Source organism: Microplitis mediator, chromosome 8 (assembly GCF_029852145.1).
Source record: "Microplitis mediator isolate UGA2020A chromosome 8, iyMicMedi2.1, whole genome shotgun sequence".
In the NCBI taxonomy this organism is placed as follows: domain Eukaryota; kingdom Metazoa; phylum Arthropoda; class Insecta; order Hymenoptera; family Braconidae; genus Microplitis; species Microplitis mediator.
Genome location: NC_079976.1, coordinates 7,133,728 through 7,148,964, shown reverse-complemented (window position 1 = coordinate 7,148,964; position 15,237 = coordinate 7,133,728). Strand labels below are relative to the sequence as shown.

Sequence of the window (15,237 nt, the reverse complement as noted above, 5' to 3'; positions counted from 1 at the left end):
AAAGGAGCATAAATCAACGTCAGGTCTATTAATAAATAAATAAATATTATTTTCGTTGTCTCAACGCACCGTGATTTCATATTGTTTATAATTATTATTAACTATGTTAGCACAAGCTATTGTACTAAAAAAAAAAAGTTTTATGTGAAAATGCAATCATAATTGTCAACTCACGCATATTTAATTAATATTAATTATTTATTAAATGTAAAAAAAGTATATATATTTTTAATTTACTTGTTAACTATTAATTACTATTATTATTATTATTGAATAATTATTTTTAACATTAATCTTGTTTTCAATTAATATATGAATTTTTTTTTTCAAGAATAATCTGTCCAAAAAAAAACAGTAATCAGTATTGATTTAAATTGTAATTTATAAAAATAATAAAAAAGGCAGCGATGCAAATAAAATATTTTTCATGTTTATTTTCCTTGTGTGATAATCTTTATATTTCGTAACTGTAATACGTATTCGTTAAATATTTTGTAACAACCATCTAGATGACGCTCTTTGTAAATTCTTGTAGCAGTTTCGTGCGAACTGTTACGCCATTGGAGTTAATCAACTGATTAACACACTAGGTAGGGTTATGTTTAAGTATTTGAAAAAATTCGTTCCTTAATTTAATTAATGTAACGGAACCTAAGTCCAACTCCGCCGACCGGATGCCGATTCCTCACCCTTTTGGGCATACTCGCACTGCGAAATCCCTTCTTTTCTACCATAATGCAAAACATTGAGAAGCTCAATATTGGCGAATGTTATAACCCTTAGGATCAGAGATCCTGTGCGTGTGGGTACCGAACCAACAGCCACTACGAGTCCGTGCCCATCAAATCGTGGTTTCTTCCGTTGCCTTCCTAAGAAGATACCCATTTAAATTCGTTCCTTAAGGGTGGCAATTACTAACCGAATTTTCGAATCATACTTTTCTAATTACAGTCCAGTCGCGTTATGAGTCCGCCGACTTGAATTTTTTGGAAGACATTTCCCCTCTATGACTACGAAAATAATCATGTACACACTCACACGCTTGCAAAGTAGGGGAAGTGTGAAATACGGCGTTCGACTGCTGAGTAGAAGTAGGGGTACAGGAATTCTTAGAATTATATTCCCCTACACCCGTGTAGGTGGACTCATAACGCGATTCGACTGTACGTCTTGAATAATTATGCGACTCGAATGATGAAAATCTTTTGAAGAAGTATGTCTTACATTTTTTCGGAAGTTATAATAAAATTGCTGTAATAACAATCGATTAATAAGTTAAAGGAGAGCAAAATTCAAAAATTTGGTTAGTACGACCCAGCCTTAATTTGTACTAGATGCATAATATACTAAAATTGTCCCTGCAAAAGAGTGAACCTCGGGTGTCTCGGTTTTTACTCCCACTCTAGATGTTCTATGTACTAAATATCGTCACACTTTTTTTTACGCATGCGTTTAGAAGTTGAGAAATCTTCAGGTGTCGGTAGTGGGAATGATTTCCGAAGTTCATTCTTTCGGGGTCAAGTTTGACTTCTTATGATCCCGAAGATCGGAAGGTTTTCCAAAACTTCCCCTTAAGTCAAATTACATAAATTTTTTTGATTCTCGTTATGCGAAAAAACATTCCGATCTTCAGGTACATCTTTTTTATAAAGATGGTGGATTAATTCCGGTTGGTTAATTGGTTCTGATTAAAAAGTTTAAGATATTGAAAAAAAGTTTTATTTAGAAAAATATATATCTACAAAAATAATAAATAAATAATTAACTAGCGGCTGAGACGTAAAAATAATGCATGTCGTGATTCTTTGGCGCCGGTAGTCATGTATTTGTCATAAAAGTCTTGGACAAACTGTTCGATTTTGAAACCAAACTTCTGATAAAGAATCAACGCGGGATTTGTTGCTGATACATGAAGGGTCACATCCTTGCCCATCGAAGTTTGGATCAGGTGGTAGAGCATAAAAGTCCCGATTCCTGAATTACGCCACTCGGGTCGAATCAAAAAGAACGAGATATAAGCTTCGTCGAACCCAATATCAGGGACGAGAATTCCAAATCCTATTATAAGTTTTTTATAAAGCACCACGCAAGTAAAGTCTGGGTACTGCAGGCACTCAGTTACTGAAAAAATTGTTTAAAAAAATAATCTTAATGTTTAAAGATAAGATAAAAGTCCCTATACCCGATCAGTATCATTAGTCGCTCACTTCACACGGAAAGATTGGAACCCGACTGGTTACCGTTCTGCACCCGACTCAGTACAGTGCTGGAAAAAAATGCTCGATTGTGGTGCAGCCCCACACTGATTACTGTGCGCGACCTGACTGAGTGATATGCGCACACGACTCAGTCAAGTCCCGCACAGTAATCCGTGTGGTGCTGCACCATAATTGAGCATTTTTTTCCAGCACTGTACTGAGTCGGGTGCAGAACAGTAACCAGTCAGGTTCCAATCTTTCCGTATACTCATATAACAATCTTTTTCAAGGCTTGAACAAGCCTAGTCTCAAGTTCGAAAGACGCTAGTGTCTTTTCCTACTTATGCCTTGCTGCAGATACTTGTGGCTAGAATTCAATAGCAAGTCTAGTGCAGGCCTACACAAGAAATTCGTGCCAGATTATAACTCAATTCTGGAGGAAGACTTTAGTTGACCATAGTTGCGCATGGCTTGATCAAGATCTGCTCAAGGCTTAAAATTGACCTTGAGCCTTGAGCAAATCTTGAGCAAGCCATGCGTAAGTTACTGGTGCAAGAAATGTGCCAGGAACTTTCAAATTGCACCTTATCTAAGATATCTTTAATATTCTTGTGTACAATGCCTTGAGCAAGTCATTGACGATTTCTTGCTACATGATCTTGCGCAAGACCCATACGTAGAAACAGACACTAGTGACTAGGAATCTAATTATATTAAAATATGATGTATCAAAGTATTTTACAATAGATTATAAATTTAAATTGATTGACTGTTTTCAAAATCGTGCTCAGCCAGCGATTTTTAATTTTAACATTCGTTCGTCAGATTGAATTCAAGTTACGTTTGGTTAAAATTTATGAAGTTTGATATTACGAAATAATAAAGTAATAAATTTTATAAATTATTCTCCAAATCAATGAACTTATACTTCATTTTATAATGTCTTAGAGCGACTGTATTTTTAAAAAGTGGCGGGCACAATCTGAGAACGACCTTAATAAATTAATTATCAACATTTTTCTTCAAATTTTTTTCTGATTTCAAAACTACAGATAAGGTAAGAGATCCAGTACCCAATCAGGGAACTAGTACCCGATTACTCATGTATTTGTATATTTATATTTACCAAATTTAACTAAACATATCTGTATAAATACATGGAGTGATTGGGTACTAGGTCTTTTACCTTAATAACTAACAAAAATTGGAAAATCCAAAAGTGCACGCCTCGAAAGCTCATGTTATGTTTTTTTTTAAAAGTTAAATTTCGAATAAAATTGAATATCCTGCCCTTTTCCCATAGAAATTTCCATGGTAAATATACGGTAATAAAAGTAAAAAAAAAGAAATAAATAAGGAGAACATTCCTAATGAAAAATGGCGGCAGTGTGTGTTTGTTTACATGTAAGATTGCCGGTTTTAACCGTAATGATTTATTTTTAAAAAAACGAGAAGGCCTACGGTAGTGATTTTCGAAAGGAACCTTCTTTGCTTATTTCTGAAAATTTTGAAAAAAAAATTAAGTAGTTTCGTCGTCGTTCTCGAGATATCCGTACCACGTCGTTTTTTTGAACCACAGACTAATGGACGTCCACGATAAATTTTTTTTAATGAACTTTTTTTTATATTAATACATATTAGACAAATTAAAAAAAGTATCAGGATTATTTATTAGTGTTTCAGCTTTATATTGATGTGCTTTTCATAATGTGTAAGAGTAATAGAAAAAAAATATATGCACTTTAATGAGTGGAAATCGTGTGACCTTGACAGGTCGGTTATAAAGCACAACCTCTCCGCTTCGCTTCCGAGGCGTGCAATAAAAAGATGATTTTTCATTTGATTTATCAATTTATATTGAGTGATTTAATCTCAGACCAATGAAAAGTGAGTGGGTATAGAGGCTTTTACTTTAGTTGATGCTAATACTTACAATCAATTCCCGGCCAAAAGAACTGGCAAGCGAGGCTATTAATACCCGGGATGTGCTGCGGCCTGACATAGGAATAGTCGACGGTCGCCCTGGGTCTAGGCCTCCAATCGGGCTGTTTGCCATTAACCTTAGCCTCCAGTTCCTGCATGACCTCCAACCACAAGGGCCTGCAGCTGTCGTCTCTTCTAATGAACGGCTTCAACCCTCTCTGCGTATACGGACTGCAAATTTCTCCGTTCTCGCAATAGCCCATCAGTCTTTGTTCCATTCTCGCGGTTCCCAAATCCCTTCTGAATCTATCAATAACTCTCTCCCTTCCGTTCCTCGAGACCTTTTCCTCCATCTTGCCTCTCCCAGCCTCATCCCAGTCGACCAGTTTTACATTTCCCAGCCTTTTTATCCTCCTGACAACTAACTTACGATAGAGCCTCCGTATTCTGGGAGTCATTTTATCAACCCACGAGCTATTTATCGTCGACAATAAATATTCTTCCTCATTTTTATTCATCCTGACCCTCTTTCCCTTGTCCTCCTTCGTCACAGAACTTTCAACACAATCGCGTTTTTTTTTCCAAGGGTAGTCGCGTTTTTTCGCGCTACTGAATAATGACTGAGGCGGTTCTGGTTCCGTGCTACCGGTGCTGCCGTTGCTATCATTACTGTCATCATCATTACCATCAGTATCTTCATAATTATCATTATTATCATTACTACTAAGCATATCATGCATCCAATCAGGATTGAATGTTTTAAAAAATTGCAGCAAGTCAGCATCATCACTAAAATTTTTTAGGTCGATGTCTAAATCATCAGGATTATCATCCTGATCACCTAGATCTTGATGATCATCAATATGTTGATCTAGATCATCAAGCTGATTGGCAAGATTCAAATCAATGCCTAAATCATTGTCCTTGAGATCAAAATCCTGCAAAACCTTGAGGTCTTTTAGGTCGAAATCTTTGATGTCAATTGACGAAGACTCTTCTGATTGATTCAGATCGACATCAATGTCATTTAATAAATTGTCATCATCATTAGTAGCAAGGGGATCAATTTTATCTGGGAGATCATCATCAGCAAACAAAAAATTTGATAAAATTTCCGTAGGTTGGACGTACTCACGTGAAAACATCGAGGGCGTTTGAGTCCTGGAGGAATCGCCGTAGCTGTCATCGCAGGAGCTGGACTCTTCAATTACTGGTGATGAATTTAAACTAGTGGTTGGAAATTCTGGCTGCTGATGGAGGTTTTGGTTCTGTAGATAATTCTGGTACTGATGCTGGTGATGATTCTGATGCTGCTGAAGAGTTTGAATCGAAGACTGTATTTTAGCACGACGTTTGCGGTCAACAATCGCTTGGTCATTTCTGGCAATCAGCACTTCTGGGGGGTCGTTATTTATGAGCTTCCAGTAACCGGACTCTGCAAGTTCATCAAACCCGGACTGGAAAAAGATCTGGCCCTTTTTAGAAGAGTGCGATAATGCACCAGAGATTGTACCCTTCCAGTTCTTCTTTTGCTTGACATTCTTCGGGAACAAAATGTCCCAGTGCTTCTCCACGAAGGCGTTGACGTTCAAGTTCCAGTGAAAGTATCCCCGGTTGCTGATCCCCGCGGACTTGGCCCTCAGGTTGTACAGAGTCAGGATCACGATACCCAGCCAGGATATTTTCTGACGAATCAGAGTTTCTTCGTGCAGGGGGTGACACTCGACGCAGGTCAAGTCGAAGAAGACGTCGCCGATCAGTCCACCCGGTACTCCGCCACGGCGGAGACATCGCACGTGCACTGGCTCGTTACAGGAGATGCAAATTAAATTTGGATTCTCATATGGGTCACATAGTTGAGTACAATACTTGCAATTTAGTGGTTTTGATTCTTCAGGATCTTCAGCTCTTGGTTCTGATACTTCTGCTGCTTCACTCATTGTTTATTCACTTGTTTTTCTTTATTGTTGGGATTTTCATGTGTGATGACACTAGGTTATAACTACACGTGTTTTGTTGTTATTTTTACATATATGTGAATATATATATGTGTGTATAAGATGGCGCTCTTAGAAAATTTGTGCACATGCGTAATGCTAATATTCAGATTTAAAAATTTTTATATTCATTTTGCGACAATTTTGCAATTGAATATTAAATTTATGAGCCTGAAGTGAGCATGAGTGTGAGTGTGGCAAAAATCAGACAAATTTAAAATTCAAAATTTTTAAAAATGCGCATTTAAAAAATTTTTAAATTAATAAGTGCATTTTTTATAAATATTATTTTTTCATGATACTGAAGTCAGCAGACGTCTAATGATTTTTTGATTTTTTTTTAGACGATAAACCAGAAGAAAAAAAATATTCGAAAAAAATGCACCTGTAGTTTTTTTAATTTTCTACATATGCATATTTTTAGTTTTTTTTTTCTTCAAATTTAATTGTTAAAAAAAAAATCCAAAAATTTTGAATTGTCTGCGAACTTCAGGATCATATTTTTTAAAATTATTTACTCTATTTGTTTATGATTTTAAATTTGTCTGATGTCTGCTACATTCACACTGAAGTGAGCAGACAATTAAGAATTTTTAGATTTTGTTTTTTCAATAAATCAATTACGAAAAAAAAAAAAAACTGAAAATATACGCATGTAGAAAATTGAAAAAGTGACAGGTGCAATTTTTTTTTATAATTTATCGTTTTTAAAAAAATTCAAAAATTATTAGACGTCGGGTAATTTCAGTATCATAAATTTATGAGCCTGGAATTAGCAGATAATTAATGAGTGTTACTTTGGCTGACAATTGACAATTTTTTAAATTTTCGAATGAATAAATAAATAAAATTTAAGAAGAATGAAAATTTAAAAATGCGCACTTAGATAATTGAAAAAAAAGTACCCGCATTTTTTAAAAATTTTATTATTTGTTTATTTATTTAAAATTTATAAATTATCTCATATCTGCGACATTCGCACTCATGACAATTGAGAATTTTTGGATTTCGAATTTTTTTTTCAACAAATCTATTACGAAAAAAAAATATGCGCATGTATAAAATTAAAAAAGATAAAAGTGCAACTTTTTAAATATTTTTTGAAAAAATTCAAAAATTATTAGACGTCAGCTAACTTGAGTATCATTTAAATTATGAGCCACTGAATTGATTAGTGTCAATTTTAAAATTTTGAAATAAATAAATAAAATTTATGTAGAATAAAAATAAAAAAATGCGTATTTAGATAAATAAAAAATCAGCACGCGCATTTTTTCAAATTTAAAAACTGTTTTATATCTACTATACTCACACTCATTTAAAATTTCTAATTCATAATTTCAGGTTTAGTTTAGTTTATCCATTTACGATCATGGAGCTGCTGCTCCTTGTTATCAAATTTCAATAATGTTATTTTATTATTATTATTAGCGATAACAATTAAAATGAACTCAACAAAGTACAATATAATTTTAGACGCTTACTCATTCCTTCTAACAAATATAATAGTTTAATTTATTAAGGCTTACTGATTTTATAGATCCATTAAATACAAATAGCATTCACTTCGAAATTCATCTTAAGTTACTGATGTCGTAACTTCGATTGGAAGCGAGTTCCAAAAATTACAACCCGTAATCAAAGATGATTTCTGGTAAGTCATTGTTCGAGCAAATGGAACTAGAAGAGTATCCGTCTTGATTAAATCTCAACGAGATGCAACGTTGGGCCTAAGGACAAGTTTCAATTAAGAATTCAAAAACTAATTTGAATTTAAATACTCAGAATTAAAAATAAAAAAATACATAATTATTTACCAAAAAATTATTATTATTCATTACTTATATTTATTACAATACAATTTTATTTTTTTACAATTAAAAATGTATAAAATTTATAATTTCAATTTTTACTTATTAATATAATTATCATTTATCATTATAATTATAATTATCACTTACTAAATTACACCAAATAATTATTAATTAATTATAAATTTATAAATTCTTATAATTTAATGAGATGTTTGTTTGTCATTTTTCTAAACAAAAAAAATTTGTTTATATTAATATATATATGTATAATTAATTAATTAATTACTAATAAAATTACTTATTAATTTGTTTAAGTAATATGTTCTTAATTAAATAATATGATAATAATAACACTAATTATTATTGTAAATATATAAATTAAAAAATTTCAATTTATAAAAATTAATATCAACGCATTACATTAATCATGTAATTAATTGTCATGTAATTGCATTGGATTAAAATAAATTTGTAATTATAACTATTGAAAAATTAATTTGTCTAGAAAATTTTTTATATTTATAATTAAAAAAAAAAGAGAATAATTTTGATCGTCTAAAAAAATAATTACAATTTATGTTAATTTATGAGTGTTAATAATTTACGAGATTCATTAATTTCGTTTGATCAATTAAGAAGGCCGTGGGTGATTAAAAAAAAATTAAATAATTTAAAAAACACGCTGTAATAATAATGATTTAACGCGCAAACAATAATTTTCCCAGGCTGCGCCGTAACGTTTATGACAACGCGCGTTATCGCGAAGTGCGCGATGGACAAGGACGATGGTACAGCATATCGCTGACCAGTAAAGTAAGACGTTGGTGTTTGCTTCAATGAGAACCATTGCCCAGTTCATTATTATGTCCCCAAGATAATTTGGGTGTCGGACTTTTCCCCAGAATCCGGATACTATCAATTTTTTTCCTTTGTCTGTCGATATTGTTTCAAGACCTAGAAATTTTTTTAAATCATTAGTTGGTTGTTTGATTATTAGGTTACTTAAAAAAAAAGTGATTTTCATTCTCTCAGCTGATGTAAAAGTTTCTATAAATCGAAAAAAAAATTCTATCAATAGGACAATTTTTCATTTCAATTTCAGAAGTTGGCGCACGCTATTCTAATTTTTCAATTTTAATAGTTAGGAATTATATTTTTTTATAAAAAATCCTATAACTTGATTCGATGTTGAGTAAAAAATTTGAGCCATAAACATTTTTTGTAGTAAATTTTATGCTCTACAAAATTGCTCAGGAGCTCAAAGACCCTAAAACGAACGGTTCAAAAGTTACAGGTATGGAAAGTTGATGACTTTTTAAAAATAAACGTTCACTGTTTTTACACCAAACTGCTACTCTTCTAAAATTTGTTAAAATAATAATTTTGGTCGTAGCTGAGTTTTATTCAAAGTGAATTTGATAAAAAAAATTATTACGAAGGTCATACAAGCAGAAAATAATAATTTTAATAAACAAGTATTTATTAAGCATATTGATTAATTATAAAGTAGGGAATTTTTGTTAATGTTTTTGAAGACTTTTTGTAATAAATGAACTGTTACAAAAACTTTATTCGATACTTTTTGTGAGAGTAGCAGTTTTGGTGTAAAAACAGCAAATGTTTATTTTTAAAAAGTTATCGGCTTTAAACACCTGTAACTTTTGAGTCGTTCATTTTATAGCTTTTCAGCTTCTGAACAATTTTGTAAAGCATAAAATTTTCTACAAAAAATTTCCACGACTCAAATTTATTACTTAACGTCAAATAAAGTTATAGGATTTTTTATAAAAAAAAATATAAAATTCCCATGTTGTTAGTATTGGAAAATTCAAATAGCGAACGCCGACTTCTGAAATTGATGATTCTGAAGTTGAGCGACGTCTAATTTTTTGATTTTTTTAAAAACAACAAATTGTAAAAAAAAAAAATTATTTGAAAAAATTGCACCTGTGGTTTTTTTAACTCTCTACTTATGCATATTTTCAGTTTTTCTTTTTTTGTCTATCATAGAAACTTTTTTTACAACAGCCAAGAAAAAAAAATATCGATTTTTTTGAGCCCCCTATTCTTCATATAAAATTTTAATTAATTTATCATTATGATATAATTATTTTTATATCATAAAATATTTCACATTGACCATTCGGAGCAGAAGCTTCGATTCAGTTAAAAATTTAATCTTTAAAAAATATTTAAAATTCATCACTTACTTATTACTCATTTAAAATAATTTTATTGTTAATTTGTTTAAATTAATTATAAATAATAAAAAAAAAACTTACGTAATGATTCCTGGGAGTATGGATTTGAACGGAAATGATGTTTTTGTAAATTACTCCAACGGTAAATAACGTAACCAATTAAAAATGCCAACACTAAAGGCGCCAATACATAAGCAGACTTATTTCTAAAAATAAAAAAAATTAATTAGTTTAAAAAAATTTACAAGTAAATAAATAAATTACCGACTAAATACTTACACTTGTTGAGCCAATAAATATCTAGGTCCCAAAGTTATTAAAAATGGATACAGTAAACTAGCAACACATGTCATGTAACCCGTACCTTCATACAAAATTCTAAAGCTCGTTAAATTTGTTTCTTCAAAAAACAAACCGTCAAAACAATAAAACATTTGCATCATGCAAACAATTATTACAGTAAAATTTAAATTTCCAAGAGACTTGAGTGCCGCCAAATCTTTAAAGTCTCCAAAATTAAATTCCACAATTTCCGCGCTTTTTAAAATTACCGCCATGTTTATCATCAAAGTCCCGATCAAACTTATCCTGGTTAAAAAAAGTTTAACATCCAGCTTAGCAACTCGCGGATTGATTTCCCTTCCTTGCCAGTAGTCATAAATATTATATCCAGTAGATCCATAAATATTTGCAGTTGACAGCGGAATTTTCCCGCCTTTTATGTACAGAATTACTGACAAGAATGATCCAGTGATCCAGGACAGTACTGACAGACGTAAAAGATTTTTCATAAGTAAATTAACTGTGTCGTAGCCAAAGTAGTCACCAAGTTTGAAAATTATCAAGACAATCAGTGCGATGTAAAGGCCTGTAATTATTTAAATTCTTAGATAAGTTACAAATTATTAATTATCATTATCATCATCAATTAAAAATAGTTAATAATTACCATTAAGTCGGTACTGTAGTCTTCCGCTTCTCATTTGCATGCCATCAGCAACTCGACCAATTGGTAAAAATGATAGCGCAGCAACGAGAACGAGAAAAGCTCCATATCCTAGTGCGACGTATCCATTGAAATAAGTTTGGAGTTTACTCGGTACTTTGAAACCATCAAGAAGACACTTGTTATTGTGACAAGCTATTTGTGGTAATAATACTGCGCAAGGAAGTAAAATAATGATAAGCATTGCGCCGATCCATCCGAACCATTCTTGTGGTTTGCTAACAAGTTCTATTTCCAATGTTTTTTCCTGTTTTTTTATTTTATCGGTTGTTGACGAGTCAGGGAGAACTTCTTCTTCGTAATATAATTTTTGGATATCCTGGGGTAATAATTAATTTATTAATTAATTGATTTATTTATTCTATTGATTAAGGGGGACCACTAGTATGAAATTTTGAAAAAATGATTTTTTTTTTTTTGCATATTTCGATAGTCTATAGCTTCAAAGATAACATATTAAAATTTAAAGTGCACATCTCGAAAAGTTTTTTTGAGTTACAGCAATCTGAAGAACGGCTTATCGGTCGAAAATGCATTTTTCAAAATTGCTGCAGTTTTAACTCGAAGACAAATCATCCGATCAATTTGATTCGAACTGCAGCTTCTTTTATTTATGTTTCTACGTACCACAAACCTCCAGTTTTTCGATCGAATCAAAAATGTAATTTTGGCAGGCCAAAAATCATCAAATTTTCGCGCAAAATTTGAATTATTTTAAAAAAACTCCGCCATTGTATTAAATTAAAATTTTTTTCTTAGCCCGCCCGCGTAAAAAAATTTAATTAATGATGTGAATTTCATCTCGAAACTCAGATCGTAACACAAATATGACTTTCATCATGAATTTGTACCAACAACTTTAACCACAACAAAATTATGACTCATTCAAATTTTTATTCAAGTGATCCGAAGTTGATTAAATCAAAACTGATTTACGTAAATCAAGTACTTGATAGGAGACATTTATTGGTAATTTCTGAATTGATAAATTTGACAAAAGATAATAATTCAGTCAAGTTTTTATCCAAGTCATCCCAAGTCCAATTCAAAGACATAATAAATTAATTTTAGAATTGATACAGATTTACTAGACGAAAAGTTGGAGTAAATTCATGATGAAAGTCATATTTGTGTCACGATCTGAGTTTCGTCATGAAATTTAAATCTAAATTCATTATGAACAAAGTTTTTTTCTACACAAGTGAGGGTCATAGTACGGGAAATAGCTTCTAGTTTAAAAAACTTTTTGGTTTTTTTTATTTCATGCACTGAGAAGGTTTACTGCAGTGGGGGGGACTTTTTTTTTAGCTTTGGGAGATAGTGAATAATTCGCTAAATTTTTAATTTTTTTATCCTTAAACCATTAAAACGTTTGATGCAGTAGTTTTCTTTAGAAAAGTTACCAAAAATCATAATTTTTTCAGGTGGTCACACTAGTGGTCTCTCTTAATGGGAATTTAAATACTTACGGGTTCACGTTGAACTGAAAATCCACGTTCTTTAGCATCAGCGAGGTATTCATACATAATTGTTTTGCGTTCAACAGGTAGCGATACTGCGCGATCGATACCACGGAGATTTACTGAAGACTCTTTCATGAGATTATTTAGGATGCGGACTGAACGTCGTGTTGCTGTGGTTCCTTGCTGGTCCTTGAGACGAGATTGCAGAGGAATAAGCTCGGATATGTCATCGGATTCACTCATCGTACTCTGAGAATCTGTTTTGAAGCCTATTTTTATAGAGGAGTAATTTTTTTAGCCGTTTTGTTAGAAGCGTTGGATTTAATTGTTAGTTAATTTTGTATAATCACTAGGAAAAGTTTGAAAAATTATCTAATCTAAAATCAATTACGATAAAATAAAAAATAAAAATATGCACATGTAGACAATTTAAAAAATTCCATGTGCAATTTTTAAAAATATTTGTTATTTTATAATTTATCGTTTTAAAAAAAAATTCAAAAATTATTAGACGTCGGCTAACTGCAGTATCATAAAAAATTCTACAATAAAATTAACTTCAAAGATAAATTTTATTTTTAATTAGCAGCAAATTATTAAAATTATTAAATTTTTTTTTTCTTAGTCATCACAAGTTATCAAATTTCTATTTTTCTCAAAAACTTGCGGTCTAAAAAATTTTTTCCCGCAGATTTTCATGTAAAAATTCAAAATATTTTTTATAAATTTTATAATAATTAAATTTAATTATCATTGATAAATTTAAAAATCTATTGGTTTTTGTTCTTAAAAAAAAAAATTAACCCGGTAATTAATTACAATCAGATCCGACTTAAAAAAAAAATTAAACGAACACAACTATCACATATTTACTTAAGTGTTAAATTACTCAAGCATGCAATTGCCCAACAAAAATTGCTGATCAAACAACTCACTTTTTTCGTCATCAGATCGCTTGGATGTTATCTTCAGCGGGCGTTTAGGTCTTCCAGGTGAACGACCCGGAGACCGTCGACTAGGAGACCGTCCGGGTGATCTCCGGCTTGGAGATTTACGTGCTGGAGATTTTCTAAGCGGACTTTTATATAATTTTCCCCTGATCGTTCTTGCTGTACCCCTAGATGGTCTCTCCGGCTGTTAAATATTCAAAATTAACAATCTCATAAATCATCGTCCTGAAGTTAACAATTTCCGGTTTTTTTTTTCAAATCAATCACAAAAAAAAAAAAAAAAAAATGCACATGTAAAAAATTAAAAAAACTATAAGTGCAATTTTTTTTAATATTTTTTTTTTGTAATTTATCGTTTTGAAAAAAATCCAAAAATTAGTAGACGGCTAACTCCAGTATCATCATAAATCAGCAAAAAAAATATATAAATATATGAATTACCTGTATATTGTTTTCCAGTACTGTATGCTCTTTACCACCTTCGAATTGTATAACATATTTATCACCTCTAGCAATTAAAATTTTACCTTTTTTAAACTCATCAATATTTGGTGGCTTTGCCAGAACTTGTTCTCCCGCCACGAATTTCATCTCAATAAATTTTATTATTTAAATATTTTCTTACTCTGTAATAAATTATAATAACACTCAAATTATTATTATTGGATAGATAATTTAAAAAAAATTTTAAACTCTAGTTTATTTTTAAATTTTAAATAAAAAAAAAACTAAACGCGGGTTATACAAATTTATTTATTTGAATTTGGCTGAGCCTCATTTATTAAATAAATATGTAGATTTTTTTTTAAATTAATGAGTAATAAGTAGATGTAATGAATAGTACTTACATATTGCAATGAGAATGTTAAATATTTAATTTCCTTTTTTTTTGGCTTGTAAACGACACGAGAACTCAAGCTTGAGGTTATAATTAAAAGCTGTATTTTTTTTTGGGCTTGTGCTTGTACTGTACTATATATTTATATATATATGTATGTGTATGATGTGTACTATGTATTTATATATGTATATATATATATGTATAGTTAGAAATAGTATGGACGCTTAGTAATTTAGTAGAAAAGTGTTCGTAAAATAAACGCGTCCAAGCCACGCGAGTGCGCGTCACTGCAATGGCGTAAAATGTGTTCGTAAATCCGGTTCAAAATGGCAGTAAATTTTAAATGGCGGGAGTTTTTTGTAACCAATAGAATTGGTGTTTAAGCCGCCGCCAGGGGGCACTGTGACGCCCACCAAATACCCGGGAAATTTAAATTTAAAAAAAAAAATAATTAATTAATCAAAAAAATTGTATGAATTATCACGTGTACTGACTAATTACTTTTTAATATCAATGTAAATAAAAAAAATTGATCATTAATTAATTAGAAACAAGTAAATATAAATTTTAGATGTCTGTGGGCACGTAAAATTTATACGCATATTAGCAGCAGACAGAAATCATAAAAAAATAGATTTTTATTTATATTTTTTATTAATTAATTATCTTTTTTTTTATTTATATTGATACTAATTACAACAATTATTCATAATCGAGATACTAAGATCTGTTTACTTTAATTTCACTTTAATTAGTACACTTGATAATTCATATATTTTTTTTTATTGGACATTAACTTTTTTTCAAATAATTTAATTATGAATTTAAACTTTCCCGGGTAAAA

At 31.0% G+C, this 15,237-nt stretch overlaps 2 protein-coding genes across 3 annotated transcripts; both read right to left on the bottom strand.

Annotated features, from left to right (window-relative positions):
* Positions 1 to 1,748: 1,748 nt before the first annotated feature.
* LOC130673412 (cysteine-rich protein 2-binding protein) lies at positions 1,749 to 6,142 on the bottom strand. Its single transcript, XM_057478403.1, has 2 exons — positions 4,132 to 6,142; positions 1,749 to 2,121 (listed from the first exon to the last, which is right to left on the bottom strand). Exons 1-2 carry the CDS (start codon positions 6,059 to 6,061, stop codon positions 1,766 to 1,768), a joined length of 2,286 nt encoding a protein of 761 aa, XP_057334386.1. The 5' UTR covers positions 6,062 to 6,142; the 3' UTR covers positions 1,749 to 1,765.
* A 2,216-nt stretch (positions 6,143 to 8,358) lies between these two features.
* LOC130673230 (delta(14)-sterol reductase TM7SF2) lies at positions 8,359 to 14,647 on the bottom strand. Of its 2 annotated transcripts, none has more exons than XM_057478187.1 (8): positions 14,401 to 14,647; positions 13,994 to 14,178; positions 13,538 to 13,736; positions 12,609 to 12,859; positions 11,083 to 11,458; positions 10,413 to 11,001; positions 10,215 to 10,339; positions 8,359 to 8,886 (listed from the first exon to the last, which is right to left on the bottom strand). In XM_057478187.1, exons 2-8 carry the CDS (start codon positions 14,141 to 14,143, stop codon positions 8,603 to 8,605), a joined length of 1,974 nt encoding a protein of 657 aa, XP_057334170.1. In that variant the 5' UTR covers positions 14,144 to 14,178; positions 14,401 to 14,647; the 3' UTR covers positions 8,359 to 8,602. The 2 variants fall into 2 exon arrangements, with proteins under 2 accessions (XP_057334170.1, XP_057334169.1); XM_057478186.1 differs by having other exon boundaries at positions 8,360 to 8,886; positions 12,609 to 12,871; positions 14,401 to 14,641.
* Positions 14,648 to 15,237: the final 590 nt, after the last annotated feature.

Bases quoted from the DNA above. Each gene is read 5' to 3' on its own strand.
- LOC130673412 (XM_057478403.1), bottom strand. From the start codon at position 6,061: ATGAGTGAAGCAGCAGAAGTATCAGAACCAAGAGCTGAAGATCCTGAA. The intron at 2,122-4,131 runs GTAAGTATTAGC...CAATTTTTTCAG, and splicing joins CTTTTGGCCGGGAATTGATT to TAACTGAGTGCCTGCAGTAC.
- LOC130673230 (XM_057478186.1), bottom strand. From the start codon at position 14,143: ATGAAATTCGTGGCGGGAGAACAAGTTCTGGCAAAGCCACCAAATATT. The intron at 13,737-13,993 runs GTAATTCATATA...AATATTTAACAG, and splicing joins TACTGGAAAACAATATACAG to CCGGAGAGACCATCTAGGGG. The intron at 11,459-12,608 runs GTAAGTATTTAA...TTATTACCCCAG, and splicing joins TTTCAGTTCAACGTGAACCC to GATATCCAAAAATTATATTA.